A 16,900-nucleotide genomic window follows, 5' to 3' on the forward strand; every position below is an offset into this window, starting at 1 on the left:
CACCTTTGCACACGTGCAAGGAGGAATAAAACTACTTTAATAACATTGCTAGAGTAGCACATAGATAAATTGTGATACAAACACATTGCAATCATAAAGAGATATAAATAAGCACCTCACTATGCCATTCAACAAGTGAATAAGTATTCCATGAAATATAGCCTAAGAGACCCACACGGTGCACACACTCGTCACCTTTACACACGTGGGACAAGGAGTCTCCGGAGATCACATAGGTAAAACTCACTTGACTAGCATAATGACATCTAGATTACAAGCATCATCATATGAATCTCAATCATGTAAGGCAGCTCATGAGATTATTGTATTGAAGCACATAGGAGAGAGATGAACCACATAGCTACCGGTACATGCCCCGAGCCTCGATGGAGAACTACTCCCTCCTCATGGGAGCAGCAGCGGTGATGAAGATGGCGGTGGAGATGGCAGCGGTGTCGATGGAGAAGCCTTCCGGGGCACTTCCCCGCTCCGGCAGGTGCCGGAACGGAGACTCCCGTCCCCTGCATCTTGGCTTCGCGATGGCGGCGGCTCGGGAAGGTTTTCCGTATCGTGGTTTTTCGTATCGTGGTTTTCGCGACGGAGGCTTTATATAGGCGAAGAGGCGGCGCAGAGGGTCGAAGGGGTGGCCACACCATATGGCGGCGCGGCCAGGGCCCGGGCCGCGCCGGCCTATGGTCCGGGGGCCCAGTGCCCCCCTCCGGTCCTTCCCGGTGTTCCGGATGCTTCCGTGAAAATAGGAACCCGGGTCTTGATTTCGTCCGATTCCGAGAATGTTTCGTTACTAGGATTTCTGAAACCAAAAACAGCAGAAAACAAGAATCGGCACTTCGGCATCTTGTTAATAGGTTAGTTCCGTAAAATGCACGAATATGACATAAAGTGTGCATAAAACATGTAGGTATCATCAATAATATGGCATAGAACATAAGAAATTATCGATACGTCGGAGACGTATCAAGCATCCCCAAGCTTAGTTCTGCTCGTCCCGAGCAGGTAAAACGATAACAAAGATTATTTCTGAAGTGATATGCCATCATAACCTTGATCATACTATTTGTAAACATATGTAGTGAATGCAGCGATTAAAACAATGGTAATGACATGAGTAAACAAGTGAATCATAAAGCAAAGACTTTTCATGAATAGTACTTTAAGACAAGTATTAATAAGTCTTGCATAAGAGTTAACTCATAAAGCAATAAATCAAAGTAAAGGCATTGAAGCAACACAAAGGAAGATTAAGTTTCAGCGGTTGCTTTCAACTTGTAACATGTATATCTCATAGATAATTGTCAACATAGAGTAATATAACAAGTACAATATGCAAGTATGTAGGAATCAATGCATAGTTCACACAAGTGTTTGCTTCTTGAGGTGGAGAGAGATAGGTGAACTGACTCAACATAAAAGTAAAGAGAATGGTCCTTCAAAGAGGAAAGCATCGATTGCTATATTTGTGCTAGAGCTTTTATTTTGAAAACATGAAACAATTTTGTCAACGGTAGTAATAAAGCATATGAGTTATGTACATTATATCTTACAAGTTGCAAGCCTCATGCATAGTATACTAATAGTGCCCGCACCTTGTCCTAATTAACTTGGACTACCGGATCTTTGCAATGCACATGTTTTAACCAAGTGTCACAATGGGGTACCTCCATGCCGCCCGTACAAAGGTCTAAGGAGAAAGCTCGCATTTTGGATTTCTCGCTTTTGATTATTCTCAACTTAGACATCCATACCGGGACAACATAGACAACAGATAATGGACTCCTCTTTAATGCATAAGCATGTGGCAACAATTATTATTCTCATATGAGATTGAGGATATGCGTCCAAAACTGAAACTTCCACCATGAATCATGGCTTTAGTTAGCGGCCCAAAGTTCTTCTCTAACAATATGCATGCTCCAACCATGAAGGTGGTAGATCTCTCTTACTTCGTACAAGACGGACATGCATAGCAACTCACATGATATCCAACAAAGAATAGTTGATGGCGTCCCCGTAAACATGGTTATCGCACAACAAGCAACTTAATAAGAGATAAAGTGCATAAGTACATATTCAATACCACAATAGTTTTTAAGCTATTTGTCCCATGAGCTATATATTGCAAAGGTGAATGATGGAATTTTAAAGGTAGCACTCAAGCAATTTACTTTGGAATGGTGGATAAATACCATGTAGTAGGTAGGTATGGTGGACACAAATGGCATAGTGGTTGGCTCAAGGATTTTGGATGCATGAGAAGTATTCCCTCTCGATACAAGGTTTAGGCTAGCAAGGTTATTTGAAACAAACACAAGGATGAACGGTGCAGCAAAACTCACATAAAAGACATATTGTAAACATTATAGGACTCTGCACCGTCTTCCTTGTTGTTCAAAACTCAATACTAGATATTATCTAGACTCTAGAGAAACCAAATATGCAAACCAAATTAGCAAGCTCTAAGTGTTTCTTCATTAATAGGTGCAAAGTATATGATGCAAGAGCTTAAACATGAGCACAACAATTGCCAAGTATCAAATTATTCAAGACATTCTACCAATTACTACATGTAGCACTTTCCGTTTCCAACCATATAAAAATGAACGAAGCAGTTTTAACCTTCGCCATGAACACTAAAAGATAAAGCGAAGAACACATGTGTTCATATGAACCAGCGGAGCGTGTCTCTCTCCCACACAAGCATTTATTCAAACAAAAACAAAAACAAAAGCACACAGACGCTCCAAGTAAAGTACATAAGATGTGGCCGAATAAAAATATAGTTTCAAGAGAAGGAACCCGATAATTTGTCGATGAAGAAGGGGATGCCTTGGGCATCCCCAAGCTTAGACGCTTGAGTCTTCTTAGAATATGCAGGGGTGAACCACCGGGGCATCCCCAAGCTTAGAGCTTTCACTCTCCTTGATCATAGTATATCATCCTCCTCTCTTGACCCTTGAAAACTTCCTCCACACCAAACTCGAAACAAACTCATTAGAGGGTTAGTGCATAATCAAAAACTCACATGTTCAGAGGTGACACAATCATTCTTAACACTTCTGGACATTGCTCAAAGCTACTGGAAGGTAATGGAACAAAGAAATCCACCCAACACAGCGAAAGAAGCAATGCGAAATAAAAGGCAGAATCTGTCAAAACAGAACAGTCCGTAAAGACGAATTTTAAAAGGGCACCAGACTTGCTCAAATGAAAATGCCCAAATTGAATGAAAGTTGCGTACACATCTGGGGATCACTCACGTAAATTGGAATAATTTTCTGAGTTACCTACAGAGAATTAGACCCAGATTCGTGACAGCAAAGAAATCTGGAACTGCGCAGTAATCCAAATCTAGTACTTACTTTACTATCAAAGACTTTACTTGGCACAACAAAACACAAAACTAAGATAAGGAGAGGTTGCTACAGTAGTAAACAACTTCCAAGACACAAATATAAAACAAAGTACTGTAGCAAAATAACACATGGGTTATCTCCCAAGAAGTTCTTTCTTTTTAGCCATTAAGATGGGCTCAGCAGTTTTAATGATGCACTCGCAAGAAATAGTATTTGAAGCAAAAGAGAGCATCCAGAGGCAAATTCAAAACATATTTAAGCCTAACATGCTTCCTATGCATAGGAATCTTGTAAATAAACAAGTTCATGAAGAGCAAAGTAACAAGCATAGGAAGATAAAACAAGTGTAGCTTCAAAAATTTCAGCACATAGAGAGGCATTTTAGTAACATGAAAATTTCTACAACCATATTTTCCTCTCTCATAATAATTTTCAGTAGCATCATGAGCACACTCAACAATGTAACTATCACATAAAGCATTCTTATCATGAGTCTCATGCATAAAATTATTACTCTCCACGTAAGCATAATCAATTTTATTAGTTGTAGTGGGAGCAAATTCAACAAAGTAGCTATCATTATTATTCTCATCAAGTGTAGGAGGCATAGTATAATCACAATAAAATTTACTCTCCATAGTAGGTTGTACCAAAAGACCACTATCATTATAATCATCACAAATAGGAGGCAAAGTATCATCAAAGAAAATTTTCTCCTCAATGCTTGGGGGACTAAAAAGATCATGAAAACCAGCTTCCCCAAGCTTAGAACTTTCTATATCATTATCAACAATGGTGTTCAAAGCGTTCATACTAATATTACTACCAGACATGCAAATAAGATTCCATAGGTTTTTTAATTTTCGCATCAAACAATCCATGTCTTAAATCAGGAAATAGAATAAGAAGCTCATTGTTGTCCATTATGCCAAACTAGTGTAAACAAGAAACAAAAAGATGCAATTGCAGGATCTAAAGGAAATAGCTTCGAGCACAAACACAATGGCGCCGAAAAGCATCTGTTACCTGGAACCGGAGTATGAGTGCCTTTTTACCTTTCCTCCCCGACAACGGCGCCGGAAAAGTGCTTGATGTCTACGGGAGCTTCTATTCTTGTAGACAGTGTTGGGCCTCCAAGAGCAGAGGTTTGTAGAACGAGCAGCAAGTTTCCCTTAAGTGGATCACCCAAGGTTTATCGATCTCGGGGAGGAAGAGGTCAAAGATATCCCTCTCATGCAACCCCGCAACCACAAAGCAAGAAGTCTCTTGTGTCCCCAACACACCTAATAGGTGCACTAGTTCGGCGAAGAGATAGTGAAATACAGGTGGTATGAATAAGCAGTAGCAACGGCACTAGAAAAGTGCTTTGCCCGGGACAAGAAACAAGCGAGTAGTAATGCAGCAGTAGTAACGCAAGTAAAACGATAGAACAAGCAGCGATAGCGATATTTAGGAACAAGGCCTAGGGATTAGACTTTCACTAGTGGACACTCTCAACATTGATCACATAACGTAACGGATAAATGCATACTCTACACTCTTGTTGGATGATGAACACATTGCGTAGGATTACACGAACCCTCAATGCCGGAGTTAACAAGCTCCACAATAATGCTCATATTTTAGTAACCTTTAGTGTAAGATAGATCAAAAGACTAAACCAAGTACTAACATAGCATGCACACTCGTCACCTTCATGCATATGTAGGAGGAATAGATCACATCAATATTATCATAGCAATAGTTAACTTCGCAATCTACAAGAGATCATGATCATAGCATAAACCAAGTACTAACACGGTGCACACACTGTCACCTTTGCACACGTGCAGGAGGAATAAAACTACTTTAATAACATTGCTAGAGTAGCACATAGATAAATTGTGATACAAACACATTGCAATCATAAAGAGATATAAATAAGCACCTCACTATGCCATTCAACAGATGAATAAGTATTCCGTGAAATATAGCCTAAGAGACCCACACGGTGCACACACTGTCACCTTTACACACGTGGGACAAGGAGTCTCCGGAGATCACATAGGTAAAACTCACTTGACTAGCATAATGACATCTAGATTACAAGCATCATCATATGAATCTCAATCATGTAAGGCAGCTCATGAGATTATTGTATTGAAGCACATAGGAGAGAGATGAACCACATAGCTACCGGTACAGCCCCGAGCCTCGATGGAGAACTACTCCCTCCTCATGGGAGCAGCAGCGGTGATGAAGATGGCGGTGGAGATGGCAGCGGTGTCGATGGAGAAGCCTTCCGGGGCACTTCCCCGCTCCGGCAGGGTGCCGGAACGGAGACTCCTGTCCCCCGGATCTTGGCTTCGCGATGGCGGCGGCTCCGGAAGGTTTTCCGTATCGTGGTTTTTCGTATCGGGGTTTTCGCGACGGAGGATTTATATAGGCGAAGAGGCGGCGCAGAGGGTCGAAGGGGTGGCCACACCATATGGCGGCGCGGCCGGGGCCCGGGCCGCGCCGGCCTATGGTCCGGGGGCCCGGTGCCCCCCTCCGGTCCTTCCCGGGTGTTCTGGATGCTTCCGGTGAAAATAGGAACCCGGGTCTTGATTTCGTCCGATTCCGAGAATATTTCGTTACTAGGATTTCGAAACCAAAAACAGCAGAAAACAAGAATCGGCACTTCGGCATCTTGTTAATAGGTTAGTTCCAGAAAATGCACGAATATGACATAAAGTGTGCATAAAACATGTAGGTATCATCAATAATATGGCATAGAACATAAGAAATTATCGATACGTCGGAGACGTATCAATATCCAGTAGTTTCCCTTGAGGCCCGGCTGCCACCGGCTGGTAGGACAAAAGATGTTGTGCAAGTTTCTCATTGCGAGCACGTACGACTATAATTGGAACACATGCCTATTGATTGATTAGTACTTGGATACCGTTTTATTATTATCTGCAAATGCCCCGCTATGATTGTTACATGAGTTTCTCTCATCCATGCAACGCCCGTCATCCGTCCCCGTGCCTACAGTATTTTAATCCTGCTGTTTACTAAAATCACTACTGTTGTCTTTGTTACTCTGCTGCTGTTATTTTACTACGCTATCGCTATAAAACTGTTACTACTGATAAACTCTTGCGAGCAAGTCCGTTTCCAGTGCAGCTGAATTGACAACTCCGCTGTTAAGGCTTTCAAGTATTCTTTGTCTCCCCTTGTGTCGAATCAATAAATTGGGTAATACTTCCCTCGAAGACTGTTGCGATCCCCTATACTTGTGGGTCATCAGGTTGCACGACGATAGCATATGATACGAAGAACAATGCTAACCCTAAAACATCTATGATAACTACGTTGCTCGCCATCAAAAAGGCTTCAGTACGAGCAACGCATGAACAACGAATAAACATGTGCTGCCTAGATCGCAAGATGCAATCTAGGCAGCATGGTGCTTACCCGGAAGAAACCCTCGAGACGGGGGAGTTGGCGATGCGCCGAGATTGGTTTGTGGTGAACGTTGATTGTTGTTTATTTCATAAACCCTAGAATTAAAATTGGACCGGGATTCATGGGTTCACTTGTCTATTTTCTCTTTGAAGCTGTAGTGGATAATAACAATTTATCAATGAGATAATAAGAATATAACTTCAATATGTGTAAGATACCATTCATATGGGCATCACGTTGATGCATGTAAAATGCATACATGAACTTTATCCTTTATTAGAATGAATTCCCACATATTTGCAACATATATGTTGATGATACCATGTTTTACATTGATTTATGAGGATTTACCAATGATCCCCTTTATTTGGTTTATAACTCTGCAGAACAGGAATTCCATGTTTTCTGTATTTTTCACTTTCAGAGACCTATACGGAGTCAAATTGAGCTACTTTTGGAGGGTCATTTTTTCATCGCGAGAAGCAACCTGTGCCTGGAAGCACACATGGAGAGGCCTGAGGCCCAAAAGAGACCAGGTGGCGCGCCTACAGGTGCGCCACCCAGGGTCTTTTAGCTATCGATCATCCAAATCACTTCATTCTTTCGCCCACCGACGTATTTTGACCTAAAAACACATAAGCACAAAAACAGAGGCTGCAACAATGGATATTCGAGGGGGAAACTCCATCGGAGCCGTGGAGGGATCTCCACCTTCTCCAATGTCTTCCTCATCATCACCATGATCAAGGGGGAGTATTCCACCTATGAACTACGGGTTTGTGGCAGTAGCTTGATCTATTTCTCTCATGTTCTTCATAGTTCTTTGTACCATATGAGCTGCCCAACATAATTATGATCATATTTGTAATACCTATGTGGTGGATCTTTATTCTATGATATGATACTATGAGATTTTGCTATACTTTGTGTAAGATGTATTGATATATGCATATTATGTACCCCGTTCTTAAGTATTGGTTCTGATCCAACTTGTATACAAGAACGTGTGTGGGGTGATGTGTGTTAGATGGAATAGCATGGTTTTAGTGATTGAATAGTGACAACAAATTCATGATCTATTATGTCTTTACCTTTTATTTTGTTATCTCACTAGGGATAAAGTGAATGCACATTTTATGTTCAATATGTGACAATACTAATGATCTTGTTTGTAGAAGGTAGCATATTTGATATTCAAACATCATGTCAAAGTTCTTATAGCTATACTCTGTTAATTCTTAATACAAGATTGCTTGAAGTTATTCCTATCTTGTGGAGTGCAATAGAGATCTGTTGCATCATCTCTTTGTTAGGACGTGATGCCCATATGAATTCTTATCTTATACATATTAAAGTTATTTTCTTCATATCTAATTGATGAATTGTTATTGTCCACTACAACTTAAAAGAGAGAATAGTCAAGTGAACCCATGATCCCTGGTCAAATTTTAATCATAAGAAACACCTTTCCATCACTTTTATCTTAATTTTTATTTCAACGCTATTTTATTCCAAAAATACAAAAATACTTTTCTTTCTTATTTGCACTCAAAAAACAAACATTTACCATTTCTACTTAGTTTATTTCAGTTTCTTAGTTTATTTTAATTTAGTTACTAATTTGTTTATTTTTACTCGAAACCTTGTGCTTGACAACCACACGGTGGAGTTGGGGACACAAGGCTTTATTTTATTGTGTAGGCTTGCTAGAAGAAGGGAGGGAGAGACAGCTCTTTACGCCATTCCCCGAGAGTTCGATATAAACCCTCGAGTCACCCTTGTGGAGAAAATACTCTGCTGACACAACACTTTGCACTTGGAGTCCCAACGTCATCACATGTCCTAACTTTAGTGTAGTGGATAGTAACAATTCATCTATGCGGAACGCATACCCAAAATTAACAACAACTTTTGTGATCTTCCAAAAGAGAGCACCGTGTATGATGGACCAGCCTATCGGACAATATTTGATGTAGTGAACTGTGTGCGATATTGGACCTCCTCACATACGGTTTTGGAAACTGTGTGCTTTGTTTTTTTTTACTTATCGCCTACCATCGCCTTGTGACAGTTAAGTTTATCGTGTGCGACGGGCCATTTTAGCCATGTGTGAAGGCCCAATCTGTACTAGTGTTTTGTAATTTATATGAAATCCCGCTTTTTCACTAACGAGGAGCCAAGAACAAGTCGCTCTGCATTTTTGCTCTACACGCCTCTCTGCTCTACGGTTACAGATCCTTGGAGCTGAGGCGTTCGGTACCGCTCTACATGCTCAATAGTGGAGTTGGGGCTGGAGTGTTGCCGAACAGGCCCATAGAAAGGCGCATGTGAATATGAACAATTTGGTTAACCGGCAACCGTAAGACGAGAAGCCATAAATAAGTGGATTGAACAATCGCCAAATCAATTCACCGCTCAATGTGGCCCCAACCATCGGGGCCGCCTGAAGCGACGAGGCTCTGGGCCGGGCCCATTAGTGGGGAAGGGGATTTTCGGGTTTTCTTCTTTCGTTTTTTACTCCTGGTGTTTTTCTACTGTTTGTTGTCCGGTTTTTCTTCAGTTCTTTCCTAGTTTCGGTTTTCGTTCATATTGAATTTTTTAAAATTTAAACCTTTCAATTTTGAACTTTTTTTAGATTTCAACATTTTTCAAATTTGAATATTTTCAAATTTGAACATTTTGTATATAACGTTTCGAAGTTTGGGCATTTCTTATTTTGAACATTTTTTAAATTTGAACATCTTTCAGTTTTGAACCGTTTTCAAATTTGAATATTTTTAAATTTAAACATTTTTAATCTAACCTTTTTAAAACTTTGACTTTTTTCAAATTCAAACAATTTTCAGTTTTGAATAGTTTTCAAATTTGAATATTTTAAATTTAAACTTTTTAAAATTTGAACATATTTTAAATCTAAACAGAAAAAACTGAATAACAGAAAAGCCTTGGAAACTGAAAAAAAAAACCATGTCCGTGGTCGATCGAACGAACGATACAGCTTAAATGGGTCGGCCAGCTCGATTTGTCTTGAGCGGCGCCTGCCTTCAGGGCTGCACAAAGCAGCCAATAGGAGCCCCCTCGAACAATGCACGGACTAATCTCCTCGCCCCTGTAATTTCCCTGTCATGTTGCTTGTGTTTCCTCCCCTGTAGTTCTAAGCACATATACTTCAAAGTTCTTTTAGTGAAAACTCATGTAGGGTTCTCACCTACCAATTTTGCTATAAAATAGACTGTTGGTAAATTGTTTACATTGTTGTTTGCAAACCAATTTGAACATTACCATGTATACACAGATATGCATGTAAAAATTTCAGTTTGTATCTGGTTAAGTTATGTGTGCAATTCCCCCGCAAAAAAAAAGTTATGTGTGCAATCATATAGGCCGGCCTCCTTAAGCACTTCTTTTCGCTAAGTACAAGTCTTGAATTGAAGGGCACACACCCAGCGGATAGCACTCGTTCCGGGTGATTTACACAGGGTGTTTCGATGGTGGAGATTGCTTGAATCTAGCACTCCGTATCTTCTAGTATTAGTTAGTGGTGATGAAAACAGAAAACTTGCTCTGTTTCCTTCACGTACGGCACATAGTCTGCTACTGCTAGCATCGACCAACCTAATTCGGTGGACTCGTGCCGTATGCACGTGGCATCCCCCCTATGTTCAATGCACGCATTAATCTCTTTTCGGAGGATCAATTCTGGTCCACAAAGCTGAGCGGCACACCGTCGGTGCTCTTGTGCCGTCACGCTTTGGTAGTTCCATCGTTATCAGCCGCCTTTTCATAACGGACACTAGAAAATTCTAATTTACGGAGTAGCAATTTCACCTATGCTCATTTTTTTTCACTAGTTCCTGTCGAGAAGCAACACCTACAGCGTCACCGAGGATGAGACCACTTGGGATGGACAACTCTTTAACGATGGGCTAAAGTCGTTATGCATTCCCTTAGGGCATTCCCTTAGGACACATAGGCCAGGAGGAAGAGAGGAAGACAACACTAGACTTAGACAAGTCAACAAAATTGACTCCGAAACTGCTTCCCTTGCCTTTTCATCATCACCGTGAGTCTGTGACCAATGAGGAGTGGAGAGGCGACCATGCCATCACGGTCTAGTCATCCAACGAGATTATTGTTGTGCCTTTGCCAGATCCCTCCTCCATGGTAGTCTTCCACCACAAAAGACAACCGGGGAGAGGAGCAGGCAAAACCACCCTAGGAGTGAGCACTAGAGCGGCAAAACACTATACCCAACTAGACCTACTACTAGTATGTACAACGGTACAGGCACACTCTGGCCCCCATTCTGGCAGGGGAGATCACTGTAGGGGGAAGGGTAAGTGAGTCTCTGGCACACCCTGTTAGAAGGGAAAAACATAAACTAACAGTTATTTTATTATTTTTATGGAAAACGCCACATCCTAGATCTGGTAAAACGACCATCATTTAATTTCTTATAGTGAATGCTAAGTGACGAAATATTCGTGCCACAGAAATTTCAGAACGAGGCTATTTTGTCGCTGCCACATCCCATCTATAGTAAGAGCCATCCACATTGCTTCTGCGCTGCCACGAAGGTCCACCGCCACTCCTGGGCTATTCCCAACTCTATAGGAGCTTGCGTAGTGTCCTATCCTTCTCCTGTCAGACCTCGTGAGTGGCCGCCATGGGTGTCGCTAGGACCTCATCACAAGGCCCTGACGGGATCAGAAGGACCACCGACGATATTTCATGATCCACACAGTCATCCTCCCCCATCCACAAGCATCGATTTTCGGCTCGCGGGACTGAATCGAGCTCCTTGGTCGAATTGAAACTAGCTTGCCCGATTCGGTTGGCACATCAAGTTAGACGTTGCAGCCTCGACTAAATCAAGACCGGCTTGCTTGATTCGGCGTTTGACTCATCTTTTTTCCCCGATTCTGGCCGAAGACCTCCTATGCCCGATTTGGACGAAAACCCCCTCAATGCCCATAGGGTGTTTGTGAAAATTTCCGAAGGTACTTTTTCATTTTTCTTGTCCATTTTTTAGTCAAGTGCACATCATATTGTTTGTTGCATATGAATTGCAGACATTGTAGACGAGTTCGTCCAACTTGAGTTCTTTTTTAGGACTCGTCTTCATCATATGATTTCAACGATGATTTGTTTTAAAAAGATGGAATTGATTACATTATCTCAACCATGAAGAATTATTTTGCCGAGGTTGGAAAATATCCCGCTCATATCCTTCATAGGCATTGTTGAATGAGAAGAGACCTCCTTGTGCACATTGTTGAAGCTTGTGAAGCTAACTTTAGATATTTGACTTGTTAGAAGAATGCAATCAGCCTCGTTGTGTTTATTTCATATAAAAATTATTGGTGCCTATGCGAGTGATCATATACGGTATTCGAGCTGATTACCCTGATGAGTATATTTGCATTGAAAAAGACTCTACCCTAGAGAGCGTAAAGAATTTTGTGGAGAAAGTGATCAAGATTTCCGGTGATAAGTACCTCAAAGCTCCCAAATAAGAGGACACCAAAGAGTCTAGTGCGATGAATGGAGGAAAGGGATGGTCGGGCATGCTTGGGAGCATAAACTGCACACACTTTATGTGAAAACACTCCTTATGGGCTTACGGAGACGCAACTACATTGGTTATTATCGTGAGCCAACTATCGTACTTGAAGTAGATGCCTCCAAGGACTTGTGGTTTTGGCATTGCTTTTTTGGGTTGTTGGGTTCACTAATGATGCAAATGTTCTGCAAAGATCTCATGTATTTGCTAGGTTTGCAATGGTGATGCTCCGTTTTGTAGATTGACGGTCAATGGCCATGCATCTGACATGGGGTACTATCTTGTTGACACCATATCGATCCTTCATAATCAATATTTGTGAAGATAGTCTCAAATCCTCAAGGTAATAAGAATTGCCAATTTGCCGTTTGTCAAGAAGTTTGTCAAAAGGACATTAGAAAACTTTCGGTGCGCTGCAAGTTTGGTTTGCTACTTTTCGAGGTCCCTCTCGCTCTTCTCGGACAAAAAAAAAAGATCTTCCCAACATCGTAACGGTGTGTGTGCTAATTCACAACGTGGTAAACAAGGATGGGAGGAGGTTGGGCTTAGACATTGAGTATGACAGAATGTTGGTAGCCGTGCGTGCACCAGATCCAAACTTTTCTTGAGATGTACCAGAGATTGAAGAACGAACTTTGCATACCCAGGTGCTTTCAAAAAACTTTGCATACCCAAGTTGGCTAAGATTTCACACCAATGTTAATTATTTGGGAGATAGTCTCACATTATTTATGTCTATTCAGTTTATCCACGTGTTGCATTCAGGCCCATATGCTATTTGTTTAATTTATTGGTATTAAAATATTATTGTAATTTGCATTGTTGTTATATTGTTTGATGTGGAAACATTAACAGTTAACTCATATTTGTGTTATTTATATATAATCACGTTGACAAATGGAGGAGAAATAATTTTTTGCGTACAAATTTTGTGGAATCTGTTACCATAATATGGTTTTTGCTCTATAACTGTCTCATAAGCAAACCGTAAATCATTTTGACTGTATAATTTTTTACGAATCGGCTAAAGATGTTCTAATAAGAGCCACATAAGAATAAAGGCTACTCTCAAAACAGGCAGGATAGAGTGTGAAGGGAGAAATAAAAATTATTGAGTATGAGCAACTATGATTTACAAAGAGCCAAAACCAATACATATACGTATATGCCAGTATAGAAGAAACCCCTCGTACACTGTTGAGTGGCCACAATACCATTTCTAGACAAACACGCGTCATCCCACAGTACGAAGATACGAAAACAGTGACGCGAGCAAAGAAACAGATACGAAAACTTGATTGTGAGGCCTAATCGGTTGGCGCTAGCAATCGCACGGACCACGTGAAACCAACCGCGCGGGTAGCTGCAACCTACCCGCGCGCTCTTTCCTCCTCGGACTCTCCACTAGATATAGCCGACGGGGCTTCACTTGGAAGCAGAGGAAGTGCTCGGTGCTGCTCAGGCCACGTTGCTGTTGAAGAAACGAGCGAGCGAGCTGGCGATGAAGTCCGTCGACGGCGACGCGCCGGCGGTGAGCACCGCGGGGGAGGCCGCGCGGATGGTGTGGGAGGAGTCCAAGCGCCTCTGGGGCATCGGCATGCCCATCGCCATCGCCACCATCAGCTTGTTCGCCGTCAGCTCCGTCACCACCATCTTCGTCGGCCACCTCGGCAACCTGCCGCTCGCCGCCGCATCCATCGGCCTCTCCGTCTACTCCACCTTCGCCCTCGGATTCCTAGTACGTCACTGTTCATTTCCATTCTCCACTGCATATACATGTATGCTCACCCGCGGTTACTCGCAACTGAAAGACGCTAATGATCATGTGGAGTACCACCACAGCTCGGCATGGGGAGCGCGCTGGAGACGCTCTGTGGCCAGGCGTTCGGCGCCGGCCAGGTCGCCATGCTCGGCGTCTACCTGCAGCGTTCATGGATCGTCCTCACCGCCGCCGCGCTCCTCATGGTGCCCTTCTTCGTCTTCGCCGAGCCGCTGCTCCTCGCCATCGGCCAGGACGCCGCCGTGGCGCACGAGGCCGCGCGCTTCGCGCTCTACATCCTCCCCGGCACCTTCTCCTTCGCCGTCAACTTCCCCACCGCCAAGTTCCTGCAGGCGCAGAGCAAGGTCCTCGTGCTCGCCTGGATCGGCATCGCGGGGATCTGCTTCCACGTCGCGCTCACCTACCTAGTCGTCACCGTCCTCGGGTGGGGAACCCCTGGCGCCGCGGCCGCATACGACATCTCGCTCTGGGCCGTCGCGCTGGGCCAGGCGGCATACATCATCGGCTGGTGCAAGGACGGGTGGAGTGGATGGTCCATGGCGGCGTTCAACGATATGTGGGCCTTCGTCAAGCTCTCAATCGCGTCCGCCGTCATGCTCTGCCTCGAGATTTGGTACATCGGCCTCATCACCGTCGTCACCGGCGATCTCGAGGATGCGCAGATTGCCGTCGACTCGCTTGGCATCTGGTACTACCTTTCTTCCCATTTTTTTTACAACAGGACAACATACTAATAACCACACCAAATTAGAACCTGCCAAGTGACAACAATCTGGATTTTTTCTTACAAACCATCTGAACTATCTGAAGATACTATGATCAATTCAGAGCTAACTATATGGGGTATGCTGAAGAAATGTTTGTTCTTTTTTTCAGCATGAACGTAAACGGATGGGAGGGTATGATCTTCATCGGTCTCAATGCTGCTATCAGGTCAGAGTGATTAAAACTGCGTGCACAGACTGTCGCTTCTTGTTTTGTTCGGGAGAAACGACTGAACCAGCCACACTGCTCCACGAATCTCGAATTTTAGTTTCTGAACTGTTCCCATTACCTGACTATCCCTTTCAGTGTCCGAGTCTCCAACGAGCTGGGTTCTGGCCGTCCAAGGGCAGCGAAGCACGCTGTAATCGTCGTCATCGCCGAGTCGCTGCTCATCGGCCTGATATGCATGGTCCTCGTCTTGATCTTCAGAAATAAATTCTCCATCATCTACACGAGCGATGTGGAGCTCCAGCACGCCGTCTCCAATATTGCAGGACTGCTCGGGTTGACCATGGTGCTCAACAGCGTGCAGCCTGTGATTTCAGGTATGCTTCTTCGTCTGACATCATGATGATTTTATTTTGTTCATGTCGCATCAACGTAGTTAACGGCATTGATCTGCTGATGGTTCAGGGGTTGCTATCGGAGGAGGATGGCAAGGCCTTGTCGCATACATCAACCTAGGCTGCTACTACGTTTTCGGATTACCCTTGGGCTACCTTCTCGGCTACAAGCTCAATTATGGAGTTATGGTAATTCATTATGTTAATTTGAACTACTGCCATTTGCAAAAAGAAAATACTGAAGAATGTCTGAGGTGTGATTTTGTGATGTTGCTCATGAACATCGGTTCTGATATCAGGGGATTTGGTCTGGCATGCTTTGCGGGATTGCACTTCAGACACTGATTTTACTCTTCATAGTGTGGAGAACAGATTGGAGTGCAGAGGTATAGAATTCCATCACCTTGCCAGTTTTTACCATGTTTTTTTTTTAATCAAAACTTGAAGAACACACTTTATAAGAATTAGCTGGGGAATGTTAGCTCATCCTTACAACAATAGCTGCTCATTAGGCTCCAATTTAACATGTGTGGATATATGAGCAGATGTCATAGAACATTTCAATCTTGAGTAGGCACATGTCATATGACTCATGACTTCTTCTATTTCTTTGTATGATTTTATACATAATTTGTGTAACTTTTCCAGTCATTTGTATGGAAAATATTGAGCTTTCCACCATTGCCAATCTCATTATTCATAATTGCAGGCTGCGCTAGCTTCAAGAAATGTGCGAAAGTGGAGCGGCACTGATGAAACCAAACCTCTCCTGGAAGAGAATTAGAGCACCTGAGCATCTTTTATCTCAGTTAACACTCTGCATTTCTTGATATCCATAATGAGAGAGGACTTTCTGGCTATTGGTTACGTCGGATCATGTATTAATTTAATATGATATCAGAGCCAATAGGTCTCAAGTTCAAGACTTGTCCAACGAAAGAGAAAGTTTACCAAATTTCATGATTTCATTAGTTCAGTATGTATTATTATGAGCCTGAATGGTCAGGCACATCTTTGTACGTAGATGCTTGAAAGTTTTTCTATTATCAGGAAAATTCATCCTGAGCAAGAAGCCTAATTACTGCCTATTAAAATGTGATGCACTAAGAGATACATACTATGTTTCTTAATAAGAAAATGACACGACAACACTCCTAGATCGTGCAAAATAGCCCGGTGGTATTTCGGACAGAGACACCGACGGTGACCTCATTCCATCTCCTTTGTGCCTCTCTCTCTCCATCTCTCTCCTTGTGCCCCCCCCCCCCCCCTCTCTGTGACAATGTGGGCGTTCATGCGTGTGATCGTTCACTTCCTGAATTGTGCTTTTTGGAGAACTGGTTTGATAGTCTACATATGTGTTCTCAAGGGGGTGACCTCATTCCATCTCCTTTGTGCCTCTCTTTCTCCATCTCTCTCCTTGTGCCCC

At 42.7% G+C, this 16,900-nt stretch overlaps 1 protein-coding gene across 2 annotated transcripts; it reads left to right on the forward strand.

Annotated features, from left to right (window-relative positions):
• Positions 1 to 13,849: 13,849 nt before the first annotated feature.
• LOC124662308 (protein DETOXIFICATION 35-like) lies at positions 13,850 to 16,549 on the forward strand. 2 transcript variants are annotated; one of them, XM_047200251.1, is made up of 8 exons: positions 13,850 to 14,101; positions 14,206 to 14,831; positions 15,020 to 15,076; positions 15,215 to 15,453; positions 15,542 to 15,660; positions 15,771 to 15,857; positions 16,181 to 16,254; positions 16,414 to 16,549. In XM_047200251.1, coding segments are annotated over exons 1-8 (1,440 nt in total). In that variant the 5' UTR covers positions 13,850 to 13,864; the 3' UTR covers positions 16,415 to 16,549. The 2 variants fall into 2 exon arrangements, with proteins under 2 accessions (XP_047056207.1, XP_047056148.1); XM_047200192.1 differs by lacking the exon at positions 16,414 to 16,549 and having other exon boundaries at positions 16,181 to 16,405.
• Positions 16,550 to 16,900: the final 351 nt, after the last annotated feature.

Source organism: Lolium rigidum, chromosome 1 (genome assembly GCF_022539505.1).
Source record: "Lolium rigidum isolate FL_2022 chromosome 1, APGP_CSIRO_Lrig_0.1, whole genome shotgun sequence".
Lineage (NCBI taxonomy): Eukaryota > Viridiplantae > Streptophyta > Magnoliopsida > Poales > Poaceae > Lolium > Lolium rigidum.